The sequence below is a fragment of the Lontra canadensis genome, unplaced genomic scaffold (genome assembly GCF_010015895.1).
Source record: "Lontra canadensis isolate GAN:19392208 unplaced genomic scaffold, GSC_riverotter_1.0 scaffold12, whole genome shotgun sequence".
NCBI classification, from domain to species: Eukaryota; Metazoa; Chordata; class Mammalia; order Carnivora; family Mustelidae; genus Lontra; species Lontra canadensis.
In genome coordinates this window covers 6,561,692-6,586,215 of record NW_022631006.1, presented here as the reverse complement: position 1 = coordinate 6,586,215, position 24,524 = coordinate 6,561,692, and the positions used below count along the sequence as shown (strand labels likewise).

At 55.8% G+C, this 24,524-nt stretch overlaps 3 protein-coding genes across 4 annotated transcripts; 2 read left to right on the top strand and 1 right to left on the bottom strand.

The window, feature by feature from the left end:
- Positions 1–1,673: 1,673 nt before the first annotated feature.
- EFS (embryonal Fyn-associated substrate) lies at positions 1,674–11,056 on the bottom strand. 2 transcript variants are annotated; one of them, XM_032856358.1, is made up of 7 exons: positions 9,442–11,056; positions 5,776–5,971; positions 5,693–5,745; positions 5,280–5,420; positions 4,452–5,174; positions 4,011–4,100; positions 1,674–2,871 (listed from the first exon to the last, which is right to left on the bottom strand). In XM_032856358.1, exons 1-7 carry the CDS (start codon positions 9,457–9,459, stop codon positions 2,437–2,439), a joined length of 1,656 nt encoding a protein of 551 aa, XP_032712249.1. In that variant the 5' UTR covers positions 9,460–11,056; the 3' UTR covers positions 1,674–2,436. The 2 variants fall into 2 exon arrangements, with proteins under 2 accessions (XP_032712249.1, XP_032712248.1); XM_032856357.1 differs by having other exon boundaries at positions 5,693–5,971; positions 9,442–11,055.
- A 6,663-nt stretch (positions 11,057–17,719) lies between these two features.
- Positions 17,720–20,560, top strand: IL25 (interleukin 25). The gene is made up of 3 exons (XM_032856359.1): positions 17,720–17,764; positions 17,934–18,178; positions 20,173–20,560. Exons 1-3 carry the CDS (start codon positions 17,756–17,758, stop codon positions 20,426–20,428), a joined length of 510 nt encoding a protein of 169 aa, XP_032712250.1. The 5' UTR covers positions 17,720–17,755; the 3' UTR covers positions 20,429–20,560.
- Positions 20,561–21,696: 1,136 nt separating this feature from the next.
- On the top strand, positions 21,697–23,829 carry CMTM5 (CKLF like MARVEL transmembrane domain containing 5). The gene is made up of 5 exons (XM_032856360.1): positions 21,697–21,931; positions 22,676–22,828; positions 23,280–23,372; positions 23,578–23,662; positions 23,763–23,829. Exons 1-5 carry the CDS (start codon positions 21,806–21,808, stop codon positions 23,774–23,776), a joined length of 471 nt encoding a protein of 156 aa, XP_032712251.1. The 5' UTR covers positions 21,697–21,805; the 3' UTR covers positions 23,777–23,829.
- The last annotated feature ends 695 nt before the right edge of the window (positions 23,830–24,524 follow it).

The window sequence follows — 24,524 nt, the reverse complement described above, 5'->3', positions numbered from 1 at the left end:
TCCCATGCTCCCTGGTGCTTCACCTCGCTTCTCTCCCCAGACTGCACTCATCATACTGGCCTTCTTTCAGTTTCCCCACTGCCACACGGCCCTTGCACTAGTTGGTCTTTATGCCTGAGGTCTTCTCCTCCCCAGTCAAGTTCTCATCCTTCAGTTATCAGCTCAAGCATTATCTGCCTCAGCGAAGACTTGGCTAACCCCTGGACTTGCTACTCAAAGTGTGATTTAAGCCCTTGAATCATAATCTCCCTCTTAACCAGATCCCCAGGTATATGTATATTCAAATCAGAGACATACTTCTCTAAGAGATTTAATACCTAATAGATACTATATTCTCTAGTCTAAGGGTAAGGGCTAGAAAGGAGTGTGCAGATAGTCTCAGCCAGGAAATCCATTGCCTCTTCTTTCCACTGAACCACACACTTCCAATTTGTCCCCTCTGTTCAGAAATTTTCCAAATATGGGAACTCTTCTAATCCATTAAGCAGCTTCCCACTGCTCTTCTACCCTAACTCATTTCAGTATCTCTTTAGGGTTTACTTTGGTGTGTTCACAGCCAACATTCCTTGGAGATTCGATTGTCCTGTGTCTGTCCTGGAATTATATGTAACCCCTTACCTTTATGTGGCACTGGGTCATTCACATGCATTATCTTGTTACAGCCTCACAGCCCTGTAAGACCATTATGATCATTCTCCTACTAAAGGTAATGCCAGGACTCAGAAGGACTGAGAGGAGTTACCTGCACACACGCAGGTGCACGGCAGACCTGGGACTTGCACTGAAATCTCTTGATTCTTTCTGGCTTGTTCTCTCAACATTCTTTCTGGGAGATGATGGAGAATAGCCGTTATGTCTTCAGCACACAAGGGTGAATTTGGGTGACCCTAGAATCTGGGAGTGTTCTTCTGAGAGTGAAATGAGAAAGAAGGAACCAAAATTGGAGAAGGCAAGGCATTGGGGGAGGCAAAAGACTCAGACTGTGACTGAAGTTTGGGGTGCCTCTAATCCAGTCACGGTGCCAAGGTGTCATCTGGGGGAAAGTACAATGGAAGCCATGGATCTGTGGCTTGGACTTTTTCCCTGTGGTAAGTGGCTGCAGTGATCTCCTATCTAAGCCATGGCTTGTCATTAGTCACCAATGCTTTAGGACTATGGATTAACAGCACATTGCATTCACTTGGACCCTTGGCTCCTCTAAAAGAAGGTGTGTCTAGAGGACGGGAAGCAGGAGGCCTAGGAAGGGGGGCTGAAGAAGCCAAACCTTCTTGCCTAACCTAAGGGAGTGGGCACCCAGGCCAGCCACCAGCACTGTCCAGTTGGCCAGAGCCGTCCTGTGGCACCACGCTGAGGACAGGCCTTCACTGGGGGTGATCTCTTCAGCTCGGCACCTTTCAGGGCTCTTGTGAGGCCAACCTCTCTGCACCTCTCTATTGACATCGTGTGACAATGAAGTCTTAGAGGAAAGGCCCCCAGTCAGTTATCAGTGTCTGCCTTCTGGGAATGCTAGGATCAGACTCTTCTTGGTGCTCTCATCCCTGGGGCCTCAGCTCAGATATTACCTCCCCAACGTCCTGTCCAAAGTCTCCTTCAACGGTCTCTCCCTCATCCAGTTAGTCCCTCACATCACCCTGTTTATTTCCATTACCAGCAACTGTCAAATCTGTGGCAGGTTTTTTTTTTTTTTAATTTATTTTAACTGACTCAGCTTTATTCATCCCATTCCACAATGTACCTTCAGAGCTGTGCTTGGCACATCATGGGAGCTGAAACCCACTGAATGAATAGTTATTGAAAGTAACAGCAAAATCCACCCCCCCAAACCTAAGGACATCCTGCCCACAGTGTGTGTCCCATCGCTTTAGGCAAGGGGCACCAGGGCTGGCCCCTCCCCCAAGCACCCAAGAAGCAGAATCAGAGAACCAGATAGCAGGGCTCACTCAGGCCCAGCTCCTTCCAGCCTCCTGTGGGGAGGAGCCCTCGGGCCTCTCCCAGACCTCCACATTCTGGGTGATCAATGTCCTGCCCTCACTCTCGGCCAGTAGTGAGGTGCTTATGTTCTAGAGTCAAGAACCACGACAAGAAAGGGGCTCCGGGCGGCCCCAGGTTTCAGCCACCTGATTCTCTGCGGGGCCGTGTTTCCAGAGGTGCGGTGATCAAGAATCTCCCCACCACAGGCTGAGACAGAAGAGTCCAGTTCCTCCCTGCCCCTGACAAAACAGGGAATACTATTAAATATAAATAATTTATACAAAATGGCTCGTACAAAAAGCTGTGGGAGGGGGAGGGACATCTCTGTGAGAGACTGAGATGACCGGAAAGGGAAAGATGCCCACACCTCTCCTGGTCCCTAAAACAGAGCCCTCCGGAGGCAGCCCAAGTCCCAGCAGGGGGCTCCGGCAGGCAGAAGAGAGGCAGAACAGGGCCGAGCGGGGCTTAGGGGGCCAGGCTGGAGAGCAGAGTGGTGAACTGCAAGGCCTGCCCTGCCAGCTCCGCCACACACTGCGCCATCTCTTGGGCCGCAGGGTGGGACGGGTAGCCCAGGGCGGCCCCCTTGACAGCCAGGACGGTGGCCCGCAGTGCTTGGCCCAGTGCTGTCCCTGCAGCCCCAACCTGGGCTCGCAAAGGAGCAGAGGCTGCCAGCCGGCCCAGAGTGTCCCCAACAAACACCAGGCGGTGAGCAGCCACCACCACCCGTTTGCTGTGGGGCACGAAGAGGCGTGGGGGCTGGTTGGCCTGGGTGCTGGATGTGAGGGCCGCCACGGCAGCCTGCAGGGCTGAGTAGTGGCTCTGGCACTGGCCTGCGTAGAAGTGCAGGAGCTGCAGGTCTCCAGTGGGCAGATCCAGTGGCTCTTCGGGGCATGGGGCCTCCTGATGGCAAGAGCAGTGGTTGACGGGCATGCTCACTGCAGTGCTCCTTTTGCAGCCCCTTCCCCCCTCTTTCCCTTGCTCAGCTCCTAATTCCTTCCTTTCTTCCCGAGCTCTTCCCTCTGCCCACTGCAACATTTAAATTCTCATAGCCAGGGCTAGGAAAGTGCTCGGAGCAGATGACAGATCAGTCTGGATTCAAACTAGTCTCTGAACTTGTTTCCTTAGCTCTTAAAGGGGGCCTCTGGGACCACGTTGTCCAGCATCAACATAATGTGAACCACATGTGTAATAAAGATATTTCTAGAAGCCATGTTAAGAAAAGTAAAAAGAAATCAGATTTTCCCCCAACTCCAGATATAAAAATTGTTGTAATCTCAATATGTAATCAATATAAAAATGACTGACGTTTCTTTTCACTCTAAGCCTGCAAAATCTGGTGTGCGTTTGTTTTACATGTACAGTGCCTTTCAATTCAGCCTAGCCGCATTTCAAGGACGCGGTAGCTGCACGCGGTCAGGGGCCACCATACTGGATGGTGCCATTCCAGTGTCTGCTTCCCAAGGCTGCAGCACAGTTACTGCTGCAGCATGTAGAGAGAACTTAGAACGTTGCACACGGTGAGCACCACTCGAGTACTAACTGGGGCTGTGATTAGTGCTGACCCGTGCAGTGTGCTTATAAGCATGGGGCCCACACTTGGGATCTACCTGAGAAACGGTAGCTACAATGCTTAGGACCATTCTAGACGGTCAAGGAGACCACCTCACTTTCCTGAGGCCCAGAGAGATTAACTGGTGACTTCAGGGCCCCTGGCTTCTTACTGGTGGAGTTGGGATTAGAAGCCAGGTCTCTTAGGAACCCAGGAATTCACAGTTGGAAGGAGCCTCAGAGGTCACCCGGCCCAGCCCCAAATTCTCTCTGCTTCCCTGGCTGTTTGGTTTTCTGATTCTTCTCCAACACATTCTTTCCCCTCTTTCTGAATTCCTGATATCCTTTTCCAGGTTCCAGCTCCTTCCTGCTGAATTCTTGCTCCTCTCTATCCCAGCTCCGGCTCCCCGAGTTCTTACCCCCATCCTAACTTCCCTCCCTTGCTGCTTCCCCCAAGTTCCTGTTCCTCCTTCCTGTCCCCACAGGATTACCTGCTGCTCCGGCAGCCCCCTCTCCAGCAGTTCAGGATTCCCTGGGCAGGCTTTATCCGGGGGCCTACATCCCTGAGCTTTATCCATGCCCTGTGGGAGGGACCAGGGTCTCAGTGCAAGGGGGGGGGGGCAGGGCAGGTGCCCCCTTCCCCGTGTTCCTGCCCCTTCCCCGTCCCTCTTTCTTCCCCAGGTCTCTCCTGCCATCAGAGGTTGCAGGTTCTTGACTCCAGGTCTGGGAGAGTTCTGGTGGCAGGTCAGATAGCTCGGGGACCCCAGGCTGGGTTTAGATGGAGTGTAGCACCAGTACAAGTGGTGGGGCCAAGTATTGGGGTCCCAGGCCATAGGGTGCAGGGCCAGTGGAGGAAGGGAGGAGGGAAGAAAGGGAGGGTCCCTCTGGTTACCTTGGGGCATTTCTGGTGGGGCTGGTGGGAGGGAGCTTACCTTCAGGTGGACATAGTCGTACTCTTCGGCCATTGGGATGCCCTCATACTCATTGTGGGGTCCTGCTGGATCGTCCTCTACCTCCCCGCCCTCTGGATCCTCCTCAACCTTGGGGCCCCCATAGCCCGGCAGGCGGGGTGGGGGTGGGGGTAGAGGTCGGTCCTGGATGCTGCCTTTCCGGCCTGGAGCAGGAGAGGGAGCGGGGGAAGGGCTGGGGGCCTCAGGGACAGGCAGGGCAGGCAAAGGGCGGCGGGACAGGCTCTCAGCTGAGGGCAAGCGGGGCCTGTGTGGGAGTGGGGGGCTTCTGGCCAGAAGCAGGGCCAAGGTGTCCAGGTCATTGGAGGCCGACGCTCCTGGGGGCTCTGGAGAAGGGGGCGCCTCTGGTCCCAGCAGGGGCACATCGTAGATGCCCTCATCAGTGCCTCCACCTTCCCCATCTGCTAGCAGTTCCTCTGGCGCTTCGTACAGATTGAGCAGGGCTGAGGCCCGTTTCAGGTTGGAGGGGGCAGCGTAGAGGGGTGGCTCGGGTTCCCGGCCCCCTTCCCACTCCAGATCTGCTTCCAGCTCTGATGGCAGCTTTGGGGCCAAAGGCACATCGTAGGGAGCTTCATCCTCTCCAGGGGGCTGCAGGGCACCCTGGGCCAGAGGGCGGCTGAAGGAGGCAGGGGAGTCATAGGGACCATTGGAGGGAACTCGGAGGGCCGTGGGGGGCACATCATAGACCTGGAGAAGGAGCCGAGCCACCAGTTATCGTCAGATTTGGCAGGGGATGCCCTCCCAGAGTCCTCTGCTCCCTGCCCAGCATATACAAGGGTGTCTAGCTCTTACCTCCAGGGCGTCTCCAGGGGCGGCTGTCTGGGTCCCATTCCCTCTGGGGACCTTGTAGATGGGATCAGGGGAGAGCAGGCAGGGTCCGGCCTGAGGTCCTACGGTAGGACAGGGCCGAGCTGGGGGTGGTACCACATATACCTGGGGGATCAAGACAGATGGAAGGGTCAGGAGTGGGGACCAGAGAAGCAGAGAATGTATACCATAGAGGAACTTACACCCTTTCTAGCCCCCATCCCGTGCCCATAGGGAGACAGAGCCCAGGAAGGGTTGGCAGACAGGTTTCACCCAGCTCTGGGTCCATGAAGAGCTGCAGTCTCAGGGCTCGCCTTGCCCCCTCCCCCTTGCTGCAGGCACCAGCAGAGGGCAACGGGGCTATTCTGGCTTGGGGTGGGGAGGGCTCCAGCTCTCACCTCCTGGTCCTCATTGCTGTGCTCTGGGGCTGGAGATGGTGAGCCAGGCTGGGCGGGGGGCTCCTGGGTGAGGCTGGGCTGGGGTGCTGGGCTGGCAGGAAGGAGCTTCACTCTGTTGGCGGGCACAATGCCCTGCTGGCCATGCAGTGAGCAGAGGCACCAGCCATCCAGGCCACCAGCGCCCTCCCTTTGCAGGACCCGGAGGACATCCCCTCGGCGGAAGGATAGCTCCTGGGGGGACTCAGCGGTGTTGTCGTACAGTGCCCGGGCCAGCTGGGCCTGGTGGGGGAGGCGGGAGTGGGGAGAGGGGTCTCACACACACAGCAGGTCAGCAGGTCCCTTGCTCAGAAATATCACAGAGCTCCCCACCTCCCTCAGACTACAGATCTGAACTGACTCAGCCCTTCTTGACTGGGTCCTGCCTTGTCTCCAGCTTCATCCCCTGTTCTCTTCCTCTTCCTGTCTATTCCCTGAACTAGAGAGACTCTTTCCCACTTCAGGGCCTTTGCGCTTGTGGTTTCCTTTACTCTTGCCCTGACTCATCACCTGACTGGCCCCTTTTCATCCTTCAGTTCTGCTTAAGTGTCTCCTTCTCAAAGAGGTCTTTCCTTCATTCTTCTCCCTACCCAACTCTGTTGATCTCCACCATTGTTTCCTTCATCAGACTTTACATTATTTGCCTGTTTCATTTCTTATTGTCTATCTCTTCCCTTACCCTGTAAGCTCTGGGAGAACAGGGACTGCTCTATTCCTGGCCCCTGCCAAAGGGCTTCACCTAGAATCAGGTCTCAAGGAACATGTGTTGCATGAATTCCCTCCAAAGCTTCGTGTACATGAGAAAGCCCCGCTAAGGTTTGCCCGAGACTCTCCTTCACCTTCCCTGTTTCCCAGTCAGCATCCCCCACAAGCAGAAGTTTAGACTGAATGGCAGCAAAGACCCAGCAATCCACAAGAGACTGGGAAAAACCCAGCCCAGACAGTGCCTAGGCATAAAAAGGAAGAAAACAGAAACTGAAGCAACTGTTTTGTTCTCAGTCTCTGCAAAGAAGCTTCTATCAGAGGAAGCTGAGGTTACCATGGAGAGGAGAAAAGAGTATACACTCTACTGTGTGTGTGTTTGGGGTGGCCAGGCGGTGTGTGGGGGGGCGCTGACAGATCAACCAAGAGCAAACATTTGTCAGCCTGTTTCCAGTACTTTCTGGTAGGGACAGCTAAGCTTTGTTGCTTTGAGAGCCACCTACTCAGGTAGAAAGTCACAGATAATCAAGTGCAAATTATGTATCCAGACACTATGCAAGTCTTTACACTAAGCATCTTATCTCATTTAATCCTAAAACACCCTTATGAGGATGGAGCCATCATTATCCCCATTTGGAAAGGTGGCTGGGACATAGAAGGGTAGGACTCTGCCCCCAACAGAGAGCTGGTGCTGCTGGCAGAAGTGACTTGAACCCCAGGCTGTTTGACTCCAGAGCCAGTGCTCTCAGTCACCCGCTACTGCTTCTCCACAATCAAAACATGAGGTTCTACTTTCTTCTTTTTCTATTAGTGACTTAACCTCTTGGTTAGGTAGAATCCATGACTCCAACATGACTCAAGCACATATGAAGTCTTCGTTATACCCGATTTCCCTTTGCTATTCAGCTCTCATGGGGCTCCGATCCCATGTTGCCTTTGGTAGAATCAGGCTTCCACCATGTATTGGAACATGTTCTGGCTGGGTTGTGCTTGCCAGGTGACCGCGCCTGCTGGCGGGCTCCCAGGCGATGGTGGTGGGCAGCAGGAGTTAGGCATCACCGAGCAGGTAATCCATGTGCGCTAATTCAGTAGAACATCTCAAGCTAAAGGTCTCCGGCAGGGGTGCATTTGGTCCCAGATCCTGGAGAGAAGGAGGCCTGGCTCAGGCAGCAAGAGTGCATGTTCCTTTCATGGGCATTTCCCTTGCGTGGAGACGGGGTCCAGCCCTCACGGCTGGGTGATTTTAACAACAAATGGACTTTTCCTCTTGCCTGGTTCCACACTCATCAAGCCATTTTCTGACTATATTTTGGCTTCTAAAGGATATTCTCCCACAGAGAGAAAACATGCTAACCAGATGGCACAAATTCCTGGTTACCTCAGCACTTTTCTTTCTAATTGTTAATTAGAAATTAGTGTTTTGGGTTAGGTGGGGGGTGAAGAGCACAGTTCTGAGGCAGACAGACCGGGGCTTGAGTCCTGGCTCTGTCCCTTTTTAACTGCATGACTTTGGGCAGATTGTTTGACCTTCCCAAGCCTTCGGTTTCCTCCTTTGTAGAATTCCATGGCCATATCCAAATATCCATTTCTGGATAATAACAGCACTATCTTCACAGGGTTATGGTGAGGACTGGAGGAGATAATGCATCAAACAACCAGGACAAAGCTTAGGACCCCCACGGGGCCTGTATATGCTCAACAAATATTAGCTGCTATTAGGATCCCATGAGTTTGATGAACGTGAATGCCACCTCCCACCTCTAGGTACAAAGAAAAATCTGCCTCCTGGGACTACAAAGCTGACCAGCTGACCTAAGCTAGCCTTGAGCCAGCATCTTTATGTCAGAGTACCCCTCCCTGTTTTCAGGACCTCCCCCTCTCCAGGCTCTGAGTTCAGGTCTTCTCACCGTTATACAGACTGAGGAGCTAAAATGAGTTTGGTCTGAGGAGGAGTGAAAACTGAACTCGTCCTTGAGGGGTATGGGAGGATGTCAGGAGCCATGCTTCTTGTCTTTCCAGCCTCACAGTCCTCCTGCCCAGAGTACCCATTCGGAAGATACCAGAAAGCAAGAGGCAGCCTTGCTTTCCCCGGAAATCACAGCGTCTAGGGAAGGGTGGAAAGGGGACAGAGTTGCTTGGACTCAAACTCTAAGGTGTGCAGGGCAGAAAGCAGAGGTGGGCTGTGGAGAGCTCCTCCTAGTGTTAAGGTTTGAATTCTGTCCAAACGGGCCAAACCTCTGGGCCTCACCATTTCAGGAACTCAGGCCAGAGTTGTTGATAGACTGATTGATGACGGGTGTGGCCACCCTGCTCTACTCCCTCCTCAGCGGCCCAGCTGACTTGTGAGGGAGTGGCTGCCTTAACTGGGGGGTGGCAGTGGGCCACAAGCTTTCTGGGAGGCCTCCTCCCACCCTCCCATCATGCCAGCTGTCTTTGTCCCAGTCCCCGGAAAGTGGCCAGAGGCTGGCTGACATCACCTCTCCTCCTCCCTCTATTTTCTCTCTCTCCTTGCCTGATCTCCCTCTTTTGCTTTATTTCCCCCCTTTCCTCCATTCTTCCTCTACAGAAGGGCCTCTTTGGCCTCTCCTATTTTCCTGTGGCCACCTCCATTCCTTCACCCCCTCCCAACCTTCTTACTTGCCTCCCAATCACAAGCCCCTGCCAACCACCGGTGGCCATCTGTTCCCGCCCCTAAAATAGCAGACAGGACTCGGGCTAGGCTTGCCCCCTCCCCTCCATCCAGGGGCAGCCTCTAGAAAGAAAAAGAGGAGAATGGGGAGGGGGAGGGGAGAAAGGGGGAACCTAGACCCAGAAGGAGCTAGGGAAGGGGAGTGAGAGGGAGAGAGGGAAACAAAAGCAGGGGCGGGGGAGGGGGGGCGTTGGACACAGCCTCTCGGAGGAGAAAGGGCCCAGGGAGAAAGACAAAGAGAAGGCAGAAATAAAAGTGACAGGAGTGCAGGGCAGGCCATGGAGGCCTATGGCCCGCAGCCTCCTCTCCCTGGTGGACTCACCGACGTGGCTATGGCCATGGCCTTGGCCTCTCGCGCGGCCTGCTTCAGGCCAAGCTCGGTTTCGCTGATTTCACCAGCTGCCGCCCCGCACCATGGAGGCGGACCCCGGCTGCGGCGCCTGAGTCGTGGCCTCCGCGGAGGTTGGAGGAGGAGAAAGAAAACCCACAAAACTCCCCAAATGGGAGGCAGCTTGGCCGGGCAGGAGGAGGAGCGGGGCGGGCCGGGGCGTCGCTGCGGGACCTCATCCAAGGGCGCGCGCTCCGTGCCGTCCCGGGGGCCGCGGGGTTGGCCAGGCCGCCGGAGCCGCCCGCCCTAGGCCGCTGAGGGACCCGGGGTTCGCATGGGCCGAAAGCTCCCTCCCAGGGCCGGGGCAGGCAAGGAGGCGGGAGCTGGGGCAGCGCTCGACGCCTCGCCGGGCCGCTCGGGACGGCCCCGAGGGCTGGGAGAAGCCGCCGGGGCGGTTGGGCTGGACGGGCGAGTTCAGGGGCCAACCGTCCCCAGCTGGGGGCCGCGGCGGAGAGCGGTGCTCCCAGGGCTGTGGTCAGGGCGGCCGGGGCCCTGCGGCGGCCCAGCTGCGAGGGGGTGGGGCGAGCGAGCAGGGAGACGTTCGCCCCTTTTCAGACTCGCCCAAGTTGGCGGAGGGAGGCCAGGTTGGCGCGGGAGGCCTGAGAGCGTGGCTGTGGGGCTGCGTCGCCCGTGGAGCTGCGGTCGGCCCAAACACTCGCACGCCCGGCGGCGAGGCGGGTTCACACTCACGCACACTCGCCCTCTGCACGCCCGATGCTCAGGGGGCGCCGCGACGGAACCTCGCTCCCCGCACGCGGGTTCGGCCCGAAGGTGGGGGACCGCCTTCCCCACGCCGCCTCGGGGCCCACCCGCGCGCCGCCACCCCTCGGCCCGCTCACGCGCACCCTCCGCAGGGCCCCTCGGCGCGCTCTGGAGCTCGGGGCAGCTCCCGGGTGGCTCTGGGGACGGAGAGAAAGGCCACAAAGCAAAGGAAGCAGCAAAAAGAAGGCGAAGGAGGAGCAGGGGCCAGGGGCCAGACTCGCCTGGAGGGGGGCCCGGAAGTGGGGGGGGACACTGAAGGGGCTGCGAAGGCTCCGGGGGTCGCGCGTGGCCTTCGGGCTCAGTCCCCACGCGCGCGGCTCCCTTTCCCTCCCCTTCCCGGGCTCCCGGCTCCCTCTCAGGGTAGCTCCTTCCTCCACCCCTCGGGCCCTCTTCGCCGCGGCGCGGGGCTCAGTCCTGGGGATTAAAAGAAAGGAGGGAGGGGAAAAGGGAGGGGAAGGGAAGGGGCGGAGGAGAAAGGAGGACGGTCCCTCCGAAGGCGGGTGTTGAGTTTCAGTTTGGGACCCTCGGGCCAAACTGCGCGCCCCCTCCCGGGCCCGCTCCCCGGCGCCTCCTGCTCCCGACGTCGCGGCCGACCTCCCGTGGTCTGGTGAGCTCCTTCCTGGGAGCCTCCTTCACCCAGCCGCGCCCCCGCTCTGCCCCACCAGCCCCGCGCCTCTCTCTGCGTCCCTTTCACGAGCCCCACATCTGTCTTTCCCGTGGGTGGGAGCGCGCTCCTTCCTCCTTTCTGGGGTCCTCAGCGGAGCGTCTCTTCTTCCTTGACGTTGCCTCAGCAGCGGTGACAGGGTTGGCCAGCCCTTCCTGGAGGAGATTGGGCGGGGGGACGGGTGGGGGTCTGCAGCTGGACATGGATTCTGGCCCTGGCAGAGAACATGAGCCTGGTCCCAGAGCTGCAGGCGGCGGGTGGTGCCGCCTCTTACACTCCTCTGCCAGTCTGGGCCTGCCCCCACCCCCCTTCACTCTGCAGCCTCCGGGTGCAGGAGTGGGGACTGTGGGCACAACAGGGCAGACCTCTTTCAGAGGAGCTAGGATCAGCTGAAAGGACAGGGTACTTGGGTTCCCACATCTCCTCCGTGTGCTGTTTCCCTCCAGCTATCCCCATCTCTTGCATCTCCCTTTTTGGGGCACACCTCAAGGCCTCTTAGGCTGGAATGGAGCCTGCCTTCTTCCATTTTTGAGGTTCCTGGTGTTGAAAAAGTGAGCTGCCATACAGGATTGAAAAACTGTGTTAGATTTTCAGTGTTTACTTTTAACAAATTAACACTTCAAACACATAAAACGGACAATGACTTATGTATAACCTAATTTGGAGATAATATCAGAAGTCTAATTTAAAGCCCTTTGTGAACCTGAGGCCTTGAACAGGTGCTCCCCTCTTTCTCTCCTCACATTACACAGGCCCACACATCCAGGCATTTCCTAGCAGGGGAGGGGGCCACCAGCCCTGTCTCCCTCTCCCTGTCACCTAGGACCTGTGAAGAATCCTATGCAGAGGGGAGAAGTAGGGTGGGTTAGGAAAAGATTCTGGGGTGAGTGTGGGGATGGACAGTACAGTATTGGTTCCTGGGCTTGGCTCACAGACCTGAGAATGGGCCTGGGAATTCTAAATAGACTTAGACTCCTTAGGATGGTAGAGAAACTTAACAAATTTCCAGATAGATTTGTAGGGAGGGAGAGCTCCACATCCCAGCTCCAGCCCAGTCCAATCTCCTCCAGACCCCAGTCCTGGGGCCGCCTGGCTGCCTGGAACACAGACATTCAGATGCTGGGGAGTGACTTGCTTTGCTCCGCCCGGGGACTGCCAAGAGTAAACTGGGGCCAAGATGGAGGCGGGCAGGAAATCCAATTCCCAAAGATGAATGTTCAGAGAGGCACAAGGAGAAGAAGACAGTGGACGAAGAGGCAGGACTAGGCAGGAAAGAGGGGCAGGCAGAATGGTGGTCTGGGAGGTGGGCTTTGGGGCTCACTGCCTGAGCTCAGTGCCCAGGGAAATAAATGTAGGTGAGGGGGAACTGAGTACAAACCTGCAGGAAAACAACACTGTGCTTCTGGGAGGCCCAGGCATGGAAGGGAGCCAGTCACACTCAGGAATGAATCCCCAGTTTATTAGCTGTGTGACCTTGGTCCAGTTATGTAAAGTCTCTGAGTCTCAGGTCCTGATCTGCAGCAGTGTCTTTGGTGAAGAGCAAAAATATGTAAAATGCCTATAGCACAGAGATCTCCCTCCATGGCTTTTCCTCACCTTGGCTCCCTGGCCCCGCCCCTGCCTCCCCACTGTCCTTTCGTGAAAACGGAAAGTGTTTCTTTGTTGAGGCCAGGAGGAGCCCTTTCCCGGTCCTTATCTCATCTCTGCCTTCTCCTTTGCAGGGGTTTAAGGCGATTGTACCTTGTTCTGGGAGAGCTCTGGGCTCCAGGTGAGATTGGGTGGAACCCAGGCTGGGCGGTGGGCAGTGGGCGGCTGCCTCAAGTAGCTGGGCCCTCCACTTGAGGGCTTGCCTGGGCCATATCCCAAGGGTAACAGGGAAGGAACCCTTCCATCTGGCTTTCTGGGCCCCAAATTCTCCCCGCTTCCCAGCAGGGCCAACTGCTGGTTTCTCCCATCCCTTATCATGACTATTCTTGCTCCTCGTGCTCCTCAAAACGCAGGTACTCAGGGCTTCTTCCAGTTCTTCTCTCTTGGGACCCCACAGCAACCAGATTGCCTGAGTTCTAATCCTGTTTCAACATTTTTAGTGAACTTGGCAAGACCTCTTGGAGCCTCTGGTTCCCTGTCTGTAAAGTGGGGATAATAATGAAATCAATAGTATCAGGCTTCCTGTGAAGATTAAGAGATTCCTGAGAACAGTGCCTTGCCCTGCTGTTAAATGTTGGATAAAAGCAACTATTATTATTGCTATTTGAGGCCAGCCCCATGGAGGCAGCCGTAGGTCAAAGACGCAGTGTGTGTCCTTGAGAAACTCACATCACATAGACCATGCTTGAATTCAGTCAGGACCTTGAAATAAAGTCCAAACGCTCTGTCACAACCAGTAAGACCCTCTGTGATCTGGCCACTGCCCACCTTGTTACTTTATCTCATCCCGCTCTCCCCTATCCTTTGTTTTCCACCCACATTGTCCTTTCTGGCTCTCAGATACTTCCAGCTCTTTCCCACCTCTAGGACTCTGTCTGTCCTGCTGCCTCTGTCTAGACCACTCTTCCTCCACCTGCTTTCCATCGTCATGTCAAATTCCTCACCCTCAGAAAGGCCTTCCCTGGCTTTCTAAGTCCGAGCGGCACCCTCCTTCCAGTCCCCTCAGCCTCCTATCTCAGAACACTGTTGCGTTTTCTTCATAGCACTAACGATTATCAGACGTGATCTGGTTTCCTTGTTTATCATCTGTCTCCTAAAACGTAAGCTTCACGAGGCAGAGATCTTATCTGGCTTGTCCTCCTCTGTCCTTGTAGCATTCAGAATAGTGCCTGGCCTCTACTGGCACTCAGTAACTACCAGCTGAGTGGATGAAGGAACAGGGCAGCTGTGACCCTAGGACAAATCTGAGTAAACCCAGGGCTTCCATGGGTGCCACCAGCACTGGGCTGAGGGGAGAGAGTTGTGGGGCTATTTGCCCAGTGCACCCAGATTTTCTATGTGTCTCCCAGGCCAGACAAGTTTCTCTCTTATTCCTTTTTTTTTTTTAATTCCCTTTCTTTTTTTTTTTTTAAAGATTTTATTTATTTATTTGACAGAGAGAGATCACAAGTAGGCAGAGAGGCAGGCAAAGAGAGGGGAGGAAGCAGGCTCCCTGCGGAGCAGAGAGCCTGACGTAGGGCTCCATCCCAGTACCCTGAGCCGAAGGCAGAGGCTTTACCCTCACTGAGCCACCCAGGCGCCCCAATTCCCTTTATTTCTTAAAGACTCGGTTATTTATTTGGGGGGGGCAGGGAAAGGAAAAGAATCTCAAGCAGACTCCCCGCTGAGTGTGGAACCTGACATGGGGCTTGATCTCAAGATCCCCGGGGAGATCATGACCTGAGCTGAAACCAAGAGTCAGACACTTAACTGACTGAGCCACGCAGGCGCCCCACACAAGGTTCTCTTTGAAGGCAGGCTCCCAAGCCTAAGCATCTTCATAACTACAGGTGATACTACAAATAACAAACCACCAGTACCATTATCGCTAACTAATCAGGGCGCTGGAGCAGTACTCTAGAGGGCCCCATTGCTGGCTCACAGGCAGCTTGTGATCCAGGAGGTGGCCCCCAGGGCCGAGGACAGTATGTATGGATTTACCGGTGGGGAGAGAAGTGTTTCAGCATTTTAACTGCTGGTGCGGGGCCTTCCCATCAGGCATGTGCCAACAGGCTTGTGAAGACCCTGCTGAGTCCTGTGGTTTCAGTGGTAGCTGAGGTCCAGAGTGGCTGAGCTTGTTGGTGCTTTTGTGGTCAACCAGGTTACCCTCTCAAAACCGAAAAACAAAGCAAAACCAAAATAACCACAAGCATGTCTACAAAGGAGGAGAAAGGTCCAGAGAGGGCCCAAGGTCAAGAAATGACCAGAGGCAGGGGTAGGACTTCAAGGCAGCTGGGGAGGACTGGGCTGTCTTTCTGTGGAAGGGCAGGACAGCCACATTCTAGCTTCTTGAAAGCCCCCAGGGCCTCATGGTGGGGATACTTTCCATCCCATCTCCCCTGCCCTGCCCTGCTGGGTGCTGATCCCTCCTCCCAGGGGCTCTGTCAGGCCCCTCTGGCTGTGGGGCCATGCCCAGGCAAGTGAGGACAGGTGTGAGGTGAACTTTCCTATGCTTCCGCCTTCTGCGTTCTTCCCATTGTCACCCCTATCTCCCCACGCTCCCAAGGATTCCCTGGAAGCTGAAATGACTCAGGGATTCCAAAACTAGTTCCCCCAGGAGGAAAATCCTCTGGAAAATGTTTCTCATGGCAGGGAATCACCCAAAGGAATCCCACAGAGCGGCGAGGAGATAAGGACAGAGGCTGAGCAAACCGGAGGGGTGGGGTGCATGTGACTCAGAGCCCAGGTTCTCAGGTCAGAGCCGATCACCATAATGGGGGAAAGGCCAGCCCCGGGGGCAACTGTGTGCTCGCAGGGGCCTTCCCTCTGCCTCATAGGGCTTTCTTCAGGATGTCTTGGTACAGAGGGAAGAGGACACCCCAAAGTCCTCTACTGAAGGGCAGTGTGGGTCTCTGGCAGCATCAACAAGCAGCTGGGATCACTGCCAGCTCTTTCAAGCACCCCCTCCTGGACAGGGCCAAGATGGGAAGATCTGGGTCAATGTGAATCTTTGAGGCTCTCATTGGTTTGGGGGGCTCCCACAGGGATCCAGCTCTTGTGGAAGAGCAGTGGCCCCTCACAGCCTTTTCTGGGGTTAAGGGTTTCTCCAGAACCCCCAAAAGCCATGTGCCAGGCATGGGGAATATGGAACTAGAGCGGTGGGTCCCCTCCAGCAGGGCTGAGTGCCCAAGCGGACAGGAATGTCCCCGGCCTCTGGCAGGTTCAGGTGAGACCTGTCCTGACCCAAGCCTGGGTAAGCAGGAAAGCACAGATGGATAGTGAGGAGGGGGAGGGCCTTTCTTCCATTTGCAGCTGACTAGGGGTCAGCCCAGTGTGGCTTCTGTGGCTCCTGGTTAGATTTGGAACCGGTCAGGGCTGGGGTAAAAAGCCAGCTCTGTCCCTAACTATACAACCTTGGGTAGGTTATTAAATTTCTTTGGGTCTTAGTTGTGTCATCTGTAATATGGGGATACTAGTTTCCATCTCATTGTTTCGTTGTAAGGATAAAATGAGCTGCTGAAAGTACAGGGCCTGGCCCTATCCTGGCATGTGACCCCCAGGAACCGAGGTCCCATGGCACACAGAAGCTAGAGGGTGTGGGGGAGCATAGGGCAGACAGCAGGGCGATGGGAGTGGGTGATGTGTTCCTCACCTCAGTGCTTTTCCTAAGAACTCCTGCTCCCCCAGCCACCACCTGTTTCCCCTAAACCCCCACTTCACCCCCAGTTCCAGGTTTCCTCAAACCCACCAGAACAGCTTCTCCAATTCTCCAGACCTACCCCCCCAACCTGATCTCATCACTCCTCCGCTCTGGGGCTGCTTTGCCCTACAGCATTTGAAGGATTCCTCCTCATTCTGCAGTTTAACTTATTCCTGGGTCCCTTTGTTTATTTTCTGAGTCCTTGGTTACTAGAGGAGTATTTTCTAAGGGAAAGCACATGCAAATCAGAAAACATCATTCTAGAGACCATGTCTGTGTATGAGTGTGTTGGGGAGGGTGGGTCGTGGGTGTGGGGGATGAGGGGGATGGATGGGCAAGGATTGAGAGGAAAGGCTTGGAGGGAAGTAGGTGGCCTGCTTTCAGCACTGTGTCTCCCGGGAGGGGTGACCCCAGGCTGACTCATGTCTTCGGGGTCAGGCCTAGTTAAAGTACTTCTGAGCATGTATGCCCCCTCCTGGCCGACAGTGGCCCATGGAGCTGGGGGCGGGGCTGAGCTTGGGTGGACTTGCCCCATGACCCTAGATGGGCAGCTACCTGCTACAGCCGGCCCTTGTCCCCAGTGCCTTGGGAGTGGGGTTAGGGGCAGGTCCGTTCTGGAACTGGGATCTCCTGCTGGGCCACAGGTGAGGCTGTTAACAACCAAGCCCTTCCCCTTCCTGGCTTCACATCATTTATGCAATGGAAGCAACCACCCACATCTTCTTCCATTAGACCCTATACGTCCAACTGACAAACTGATGGGGTCAAGGCATTCCAGGCAGTCCTGTGGGGTTAGGCCTGCATCCCTGGCCCAGAGGAGATCAGGACAGGGTGGGATGGGGCATGGAGCAGCCACTGGAGTGGGTGAGGGGAAGTGGGTAACGGACAATGAGAAAGATGCCTTAGGTGATGGGGGTCCTAGATGTTCGAAAGCAAGAAAGGGGTCAGAGAACAGAAGGGTTGAGGGTCAAAGGAGATAGAGGGAAATGTTCGTTAAGGTGGGTGACCAGATGGCTGTCTGGGAAGAAAGGGAATGGCAGAGACAAGGCCCTGGATGAGGGCATGGGAATGATGCCTCTTGAAGACAGACCAGATGATGTTCCCTAATTTGGGGTACCAAGCCAACCAGGGGAATTCCCATAACACCAGTTCTCCAGTGCCCAGAATGGCAGAGTACTATTACTTTGACCCCACACCCAGAAAGGTGCAAAGAACAGATTTTCCCCAATAGGCTCCCAAGTTGTGATGTGAACTACAACTTCCATGAATATAACATTTGAGCAGCTTTTGGAAACACTTTCAGGGTTTTTTTTGTTTTGTTTTGTTTTTTAATGTCAGGTCACTCCCTCCAAAAGGTCGTGGAAATAAATTTGAATAAACAAAACAGGTTTGCTGAAAATAAAACCAGGACGCCACAGCCGCTCCAGTCAGCCTGCTTCCACAAGGCCCCACCCGTCAACCAGTGCCGCACTGTGGCTGGGCGAGCAGCATCAGACATGAACCAGGTGAGTGTGAAGGGGCCGCACAGGTGCTGAGACGGCGCTGAGGGTGGAGAGAGGCCAGGCTCCAGGGCTGGGGCTGGGGCTGGGGGCCAGGTGGAGCTCTTAGGGAACAGCTGGGAAGGGAGCACCCTGATTGTTTGAGAGCAGTTCTCTCACTGGCCTTTTCCTGTAGGTGATCGTGTTCTTGGTCATGGCCATGGGAACCCACAGCCTCAATTTTCGCATCCGGAAGGACTGCGCCCACTGGCCCAGCTGCTGCCCCGGCAAAAGGCAGGACCCCGCTCATGAGTGGCTGAAGGGGAACACTGTGCTCAGGTTCCCCCGAGAGGCCACGGGCCTCACCCACCACCCAGAATCCTGCAGGGCCAGTGAAGATGGACCCCTCAACAGCAGGTCTATCTCTCCCTGGAGATATGAGTGAGTCTGCTGCCCCCTCGCAAATGCCAGCACGTGGGCCATCAGGGTGTATGGGAAGGGCTTGGGGGAGGGGTTCCATCCAAGTCCAGCCGGCCCACACCCCCTTTTATCTCAGAGAGGCCATAAAGGTAGAGGCTTCAGGCAAGGCCTAGTCTGGCTAGCTCCCACTCTTAGTGGGTGACTTTGAGCTACTTTCTCAAGGTTTCAAAGCTGTTTTTTTTTTTCATCTGTAAAATGATGTAAGACACCATCCCTCACCCCAGGCCAATGTCTGTAAAATGACGTAAGACCCCCCAGGCCAGATGCACCCCCCAGGTGCAGATCTGATGAAATAATGTGTGTAAAATCTGTACTTACTACAGGAAAGGTTGGTTCTCTCCTTTTCCTCTCTTCTTCTACCCCTCCTCCTCCCCCATCTCCTCCTCCTTCCTCTTCTGTCCCTACAATGGAACACGTTTTTCTAACTGAAATATCAGGAAATGAGGGTATGAAAAAGGCATGAAGCACCCCAATACCCACTACAAGTGACCCGGTCCCTAGGGGGGCTGTAAGTGTACCAAGTTAGTGAAACCTTCCGCTCTGAGGGTAGCCAGAACCCTGGGCTGGTTTTCTTTGGTTATGGGCAGTCTTACTCTTCTATTCAGTGTGCCACACAAATCCTAAAATTCTCTCTTGGTGCCATGATGTAACACGTATTAGGAAGCAGTGAAATTGGGACAATGACACAAAATATTAAAAATTAGAGCCTTAGGGATCCTTGTCTTGTGTCTTCTTGGGGTGCCTGTGTTCGCATTCTTAGTAAGTCTAATTCTGGCTCGTCCTTGGCTTTGGGGATGGTGGACAATTTCGGTGGGTAGGGAGAAGGTCAGCTTTGGGTGAGACCAGATCCCTGGTAGAGACTCCAGGTCATCATGCTTTGAGGTGGTCTCAGAAGTCTGGCTGGGTCCCGGGCTAAATCCAACGAGGCGGGGAGCCCCTCTGGGGAGGCTGGGTGCCAGAGGGCTGACCTGGCTGGGGTCCAGACCCTCATTTGGAGGCCATGAGCCCCTGATGACTACTTGGCTGATCTTCCCGCAAAGTGTTCTTTGCCATACTCGTCCCACAGGCTGCTCCTCAGAAAAAAGTGATGACAGTTAAGTGTGGGACACCTGATGCAGCCCTCACACCTCAGAGATTCATAATGTACTCAGCATGTTCAAAGTTGCAAGAAATCCTCAGGAGAGAAACTGTAAATTCAGCATTTCCCAAACTCATTTGGCCCCAGGCCCCTTTTCTTGTAGAGTACTTATTAGGGAACCCACCCTGGGAAAGGCGGCTCTAGCCGAGCCCCAGCTCGTGAGGGCTTGTCTGCATGGAGAACGGTCTTGGAACCCAGATGCTGTTTCCTGCTAGCCTTTGGGAGGTCCAGACCTTTGGAGCGTCTACATTTCGAGTCTTGTTTTGGCCACAAAACCCTTTCAGAATAAATAAATAAATCTTACCATGCATACTTACATGTGCTTATAGTAGATGCAGGAAAGTGTCTGGAAGGATATGCAGGCACTGGTCGACAGCGGCTCCCTCTGGGGAGAGGGACTGGTAGAGAGACTGACTGTCTTCACTTTACAGTGTTTCATACTTGGATATAAGAGCGGTTTTTACTTTATAATAATAATTTTTAAAAGTCCTTAAAATGTAGTAACAATTACAAAAAGTAACCTCATGCCGGATGTACATGAGATGGAAGCAGAGCTTGTCTGGGGGGCCTCCACATGGCTCCGGGACCAGAAAACCACCCCTCCTTCCCTGCCCCTCTCTACCGGTGGGGCAAAATAAATCCCAGAGAGGAGGGGGTGACTTGTTGAAAGTCACTCAGCAAGTGGGTACAAGAGCTGAGTGGGGGGGAGGGTAAAACCTGAGACGGGGCGTCCCACCCTAGCCCCTCCCCGGCCCCATCCCCTGCCTGCCTGCCCCGCCAGCCTCCCTCCAGAGTCTGACCAGTGCCTCCTCCACAGGTTGGACCGGGACTTGAACCGGCTCCCCCAGGACCTGTACCACGCCCGCTGCCTGTGTCCACACTGCGTCAGCCTCCAGACGGGCTCCCACATGGACCCCCTGGGCAACTCGGAGTTGCTCTACCACAACCAGACCGTCTTCTACCGGAGGCCGTGTCCCGGCGAGCAAGGTGCCCAGGATGGCTACTGCCTGGAGCAGCGGCTCTATCAGGTCTCCTTGGCTTGTGTGTGTGTGCGGCCACGAGTGATGGCCTAGTCGTGCTGCCTGTGCCCGGTTCCCGGTCGGACCACCCGCCATGGCGAGCCAGAATGCCTGAGTGCTCAGCCCCTCCAAAGAACTACTTGGAGCAGCAAGACTGTGGGACAGGATCGGGGACTTTCAGGGGGAACTGCACATTTCACTTTTTAGAGTGGATAGGAACGGCGGGGCGAAGCAGCAGAGAAGCTACGGCCACGGGAAGAGGACCTCCTAGCATTTCCTCTTGGGAAAAGTCTTTAAGGCTCCAGAGACCACCTGTCTCTTCCTTTTCTCCCATCCCCAGCTGCCCTGGCACGGCACAAGCACTTTCTTGCTCCTTTCCCCTTTGCCAATGGAGAGCCCATCATTTCATGTGTTCATCCATCTGTCCATCTGTCCGTCCATCCATCCACCCGTCCGTCAGTGGACATCTACTTTGTGACATCTACTTTGCACATACCTTGGTGCAGTTACTAGGCTCTGAGGAAGAGGCTGTTATTGAGCATGGAGAGACTTACCCAAATAAATAATCTGTATTCAAAATGGTCTAAATTTATCTTGGAGTCCCCAGTGCCTGAACACCAGGCTCCCCAGCCTGGCCCCTTCTCTTCCCCATGGTCAGATCTTACCTATTACCCTGTCCTTCTGCCTTCCAGAGTTTCCACTGTGGCCTCCCGTCCCTCCCCTTCTCTGGCTCCCTGGCCTACCCCTGAGCACTGGGGTGGGGGTCAGACTGCCCTCCTGGCATGCTGAAGAGACAGAGGCCCATTGAGGCACTACAGCAGGCACACAGCGCCACCTTGTCCCCCCAACAATCTGCCTTTGTCCTCACTCTTGGCTGCTACAGCCTGGGCCAGGGGGGTGCTGCCTGGGCCGGGCTCCAGCTCCCACCCTCCCTAAAAGGAAAAGGGGAAAAGGACAGCCAGAAAGAGGGGAATTAGGGGAGGGGGATGTAAACTTCTTCAGGCTTGGGTCCTTGGGGGGCTCCTGGTCTAGCTCAGATTCTCAGCTTACCTCCCAGCTCCTCCCAGTTTCTGTGTGGACTTCCTCCTTTCCCCCCTCCTCCCTGCTCTCCTTCTCTAGGCCGGGTTGGGCTCTAGCAACCAGAGGGCTGACCACTCCTCTCCGCCCCTCCCCTGCCCCCCCCATGTGCTTCCCGGGGTGGGGGCGGGCGGTGCAGGCACCAGCAGGGGCACTCTGGGCAGCTGGGAGAAGGCCCATCTGGCTGGGCGAGGCTCCTTGGCGGCCCCTCGGCCGACCTCCCCGATTCTCTTGCAGGTTTCTCCAAGTGCCTCCCTGCTTCTGTTTGCTTCCCCATCTCTCCAGGTTTCTGTTTTCCCAGTTCCCTTCTCAGGCCGGTGGCAGTGGGGGCTGTGCCTGGTGGGCCCCACGGAGATGCTCAGTGCTCGGGATCGCCGGGATGGGCTCCCTGCGGAGGGGGCAGCTGCGGGGCTCCAGGGCTTCGCTGTGGACAAGACTTTCCTCTCCTCCCTCAAAGGCATCCTGCTGGAAACCGAGCTGGTAACAGCCACCTCCCCGACCTGGCGCCTCCATCTCTCCCAGTATGATCTCACTCCCCCCTCTCCCTGCTCAGTGCCCTCACTGGGCTCACCCCTTGGGTGGTCTCCTTTCCGGGGCTCTCTGGACACCACTCCTGCCCCAGCTACCCTGACCTCCTCCTCCACCCGCCCTCTGGCTGCCTCTCCCTCTGAAGGCCCTTACAGCAGCTTCAGCGGCTGCAGGAAGAGCTGAAGTTAGAACAAGACTTTATCTGCGTCTGCTCCCCGTGAACACCTGTTCTCAGGGCAGGATCTTCCCCTGTCACTTAGCAAGACCTGAGTGTCATCCTAAGTCCGTGTGTATGTGTCAGCGACATCGCCAGAGCTGAAGGGACCCTTAGAGTCCACTATGGAACTACTGTCTTCTAAATCTTGTCTCTTGGTGTGGAACCGGACGGGCTGGTGTGCACCCTGTACCCTGGGCTTTCAGCAGGACACCTCTTCTGTGGGTTCCATAGAATGGTGCCCCCTGGAGGGGTGCAGCTTGGTCAAACTGCTGGGGTCCTGGACAGGGGGAGTTGGGAAGCTGGAGACTGCCCTCGAGGGGCCAGCGCCCTGGAGTGCGGCTCCTGCTACCAGGGGTGGGTAGACCGGCAAGAATGGGTGTTGGGGGCAGCCTGAGGGAGTTTCCGAGGAGAGGAAGGCAAAAAAATCTGGCTAGGCCTGTGTCCCCTTCCTGGCAAGCTTCACACCCCGGGTCCTGCAGGCCCTGACCTTCGTCATCTTCATCTGCTTCACGGCCTCCATCTCCGCCTACATGGCCGCAGCGCTGCTGGAGTTCTTCATCACGCTCGCCTTCCTCTTCCTCTACGCCACCCAGTACTACCTGCGCTTCGATCGGCTGAACTGGCCCTGTCTGGTGAGGGACTCTGCCCCACCACATTCTGGTCCCTTAACTTCTTGAAGGTGAAATTTCCCTTTTCCCTCCCAGCCTCTCTCCTTTCCCTGGGTCAGTACGGGGCCCAGCTCCTACACAATCACTTAGAGCTGCTCTCCCGCTCACCGAAGCTCCCACCCCAGCCCCGGCCATGCCCTGGCCCCCCTGGTCGGCCTGCCCTAGCCTTACCCACCTCCCCCTGGCCCAGGGTCCTGGCTCCTAGTCCTGGCCACTCTGCATTCACCTGCATCCCTTCCCTGGCTCACTCGCGATCTCTAGCTCTTGCAAGTGCTTCATATTGTGCCCAGGGGTCTCTCCATGCAGGGATTCACAGTGCCTGAGGGTGAAGTCACTGCCTAGCCTGGAAAACCTCAGGATGATGTTCTCTTGCCCTCCGACTTCCCTTTGACCCTGCCCCCCCCTCATCCCCCAGGACTTCCTCCGCTGTGTCAGTGCCATCATCATCTTCCTGGTGGTCTCCTTTGCAGCTGTGACCTCCCGGGATGGAGCTGCCATTGCTGCTTTTGTGAGTCCAGCCCTACAGAGCTCCCCAGGCCCTTGGGACCCCTGGCTGGTGTTTGCACACTGTTGGTGCCTCCCCACAAGCCCAAGCTGGGGCCCTGGGCTCTGGTTCACACGGTGCCCCATCCCGCCCACCTCCCTCTCCCTTGTATGTGATGGCCAGCGGCTTTCTCTGTGTCATCCCAGCTCCTACACACCTACTCCCACAGGTGTTTGGCATCATCCTGGTTTCCGTCTTTGCCTACGATGCTTTCAAGATCTACCGGACTGAGATGGTTCCCAGGACCACCCAGGGTGAGTGTCTGTGCCATGGGGAAAGGACGTGCCCCCTCCCACCCTGTGCCCCAGATGCCCGATCCTGACATGCCTTCCCTTCCTGGCTCCATATTCATAGAGGACCAGCAGTGACCCTGAGCTAACTGGCTCCTGGGCCCAGCCAGACAAAAGGAACAGAGCAGCCCTTTGGATCCTTTGGATTCCCTAGCCTGCAGCCTAATGTCCCCCATCCAGGCCTTCAGGGATGGAGTCTGGCCTTAGAAGTCACCAGGGATTTGTCTGTGGGGCTCAGTGCTCCGAGATCTGACTCCCAATGAAGCTCTACCGGGAAGGTGGTGTTTTGGGGAGGGAGAGCAGGAAGAAGCTGATCATTCCCAAATAAAAAGATTCGAATCCTACTGGTGTCTTTTTCTTCCCCAGGAATTAGGCAGATCAGGAAAACCAGGGAGTAGTCACAAAAAAGCTGCCTGGAGCAGGTCATGGTCCCTTCTCTGCAACCAGGTCTGAGCCATGAGGAAGTAGGACTGGACTGAAGGTGCTGAAGACTTCCTTCCGCACCAAACTTCCTCTCCACGATCTCTGTGTGCCAGGCTGCTTTGTGGTGGGCCTGCTGGCTGGGCTCCCAGAGTCCTGTGTCTGAGAAGGCTCAAGCCTTCTCCACCTGAGTGCCCACCAGCAGCACCTGTGCACACAGGTTTCTTAGGGGTTTGGAACCAGGTGCTTGCCTGGGGCGTGTTTAGAGCTCCCCCTTGTGGTGTGGGGAGGACTTGGCCCGAAGGCCACAGGAAAGAGGTCAGCCTGTGGCACCAGATGAGGGCAAAACCCCTCCAGATGCTGGCTCTGGAAGAGCTCTTAGATATCAGCAGGTCCAATGCCCTCA

What these genes read in the sequence shown, in the direction of transcription:
- IL25 (XM_032856359.1), top strand. An exon ending in ATCTCTCCCTGGAGATATGA is followed by an intron (nt 18,179 to 20,172) that starts GTGAGTCTGCTG and finishes CCTCCTCCACAG; the next exon opens with GTTGGACCGGGACTTGAACC.
- EFS (XM_032856357.1), bottom strand. An exon ending in CCCCTGGAGACGCCCTGGAG is followed by an intron (nt 5,175 to 5,279) that starts GTAAGAGCTAGA and finishes CTCCTTCTCCAG; the next exon opens with GTCTATGATGTGCCCCCCAC. An exon ending in ACGACTATGTCCACCTGAAG is followed by an intron (nt 4,101 to 4,451) that starts GTAAGCTCCCTC and finishes TCCCTCCCACAG; the next exon opens with GGCATGGATAAAGCTCAGGG.
- CMTM5 (XM_032856360.1), top strand. Translation starts at nt 21,806, where the DNA reads ATGCTCAGTGCTCGGGATCGCCGGGATGGGCTCCCTGCGGAGGGGGCA. An exon ending in GGCTGAACTGGCCCTGTCTG is followed by an intron (nt 22,829 to 23,279) that starts GTGAGGGACTCT and finishes CTCATCCCCCAG; the next exon opens with GACTTCCTCCGCTGTGTCAG. An exon ending in GAGCTGCCATTGCTGCTTTT is followed by an intron (nt 23,373 to 23,577) that starts GTGAGTCCAGCC and finishes CTACTCCCACAG; the next exon opens with GTGTTTGGCATCATCCTGGT.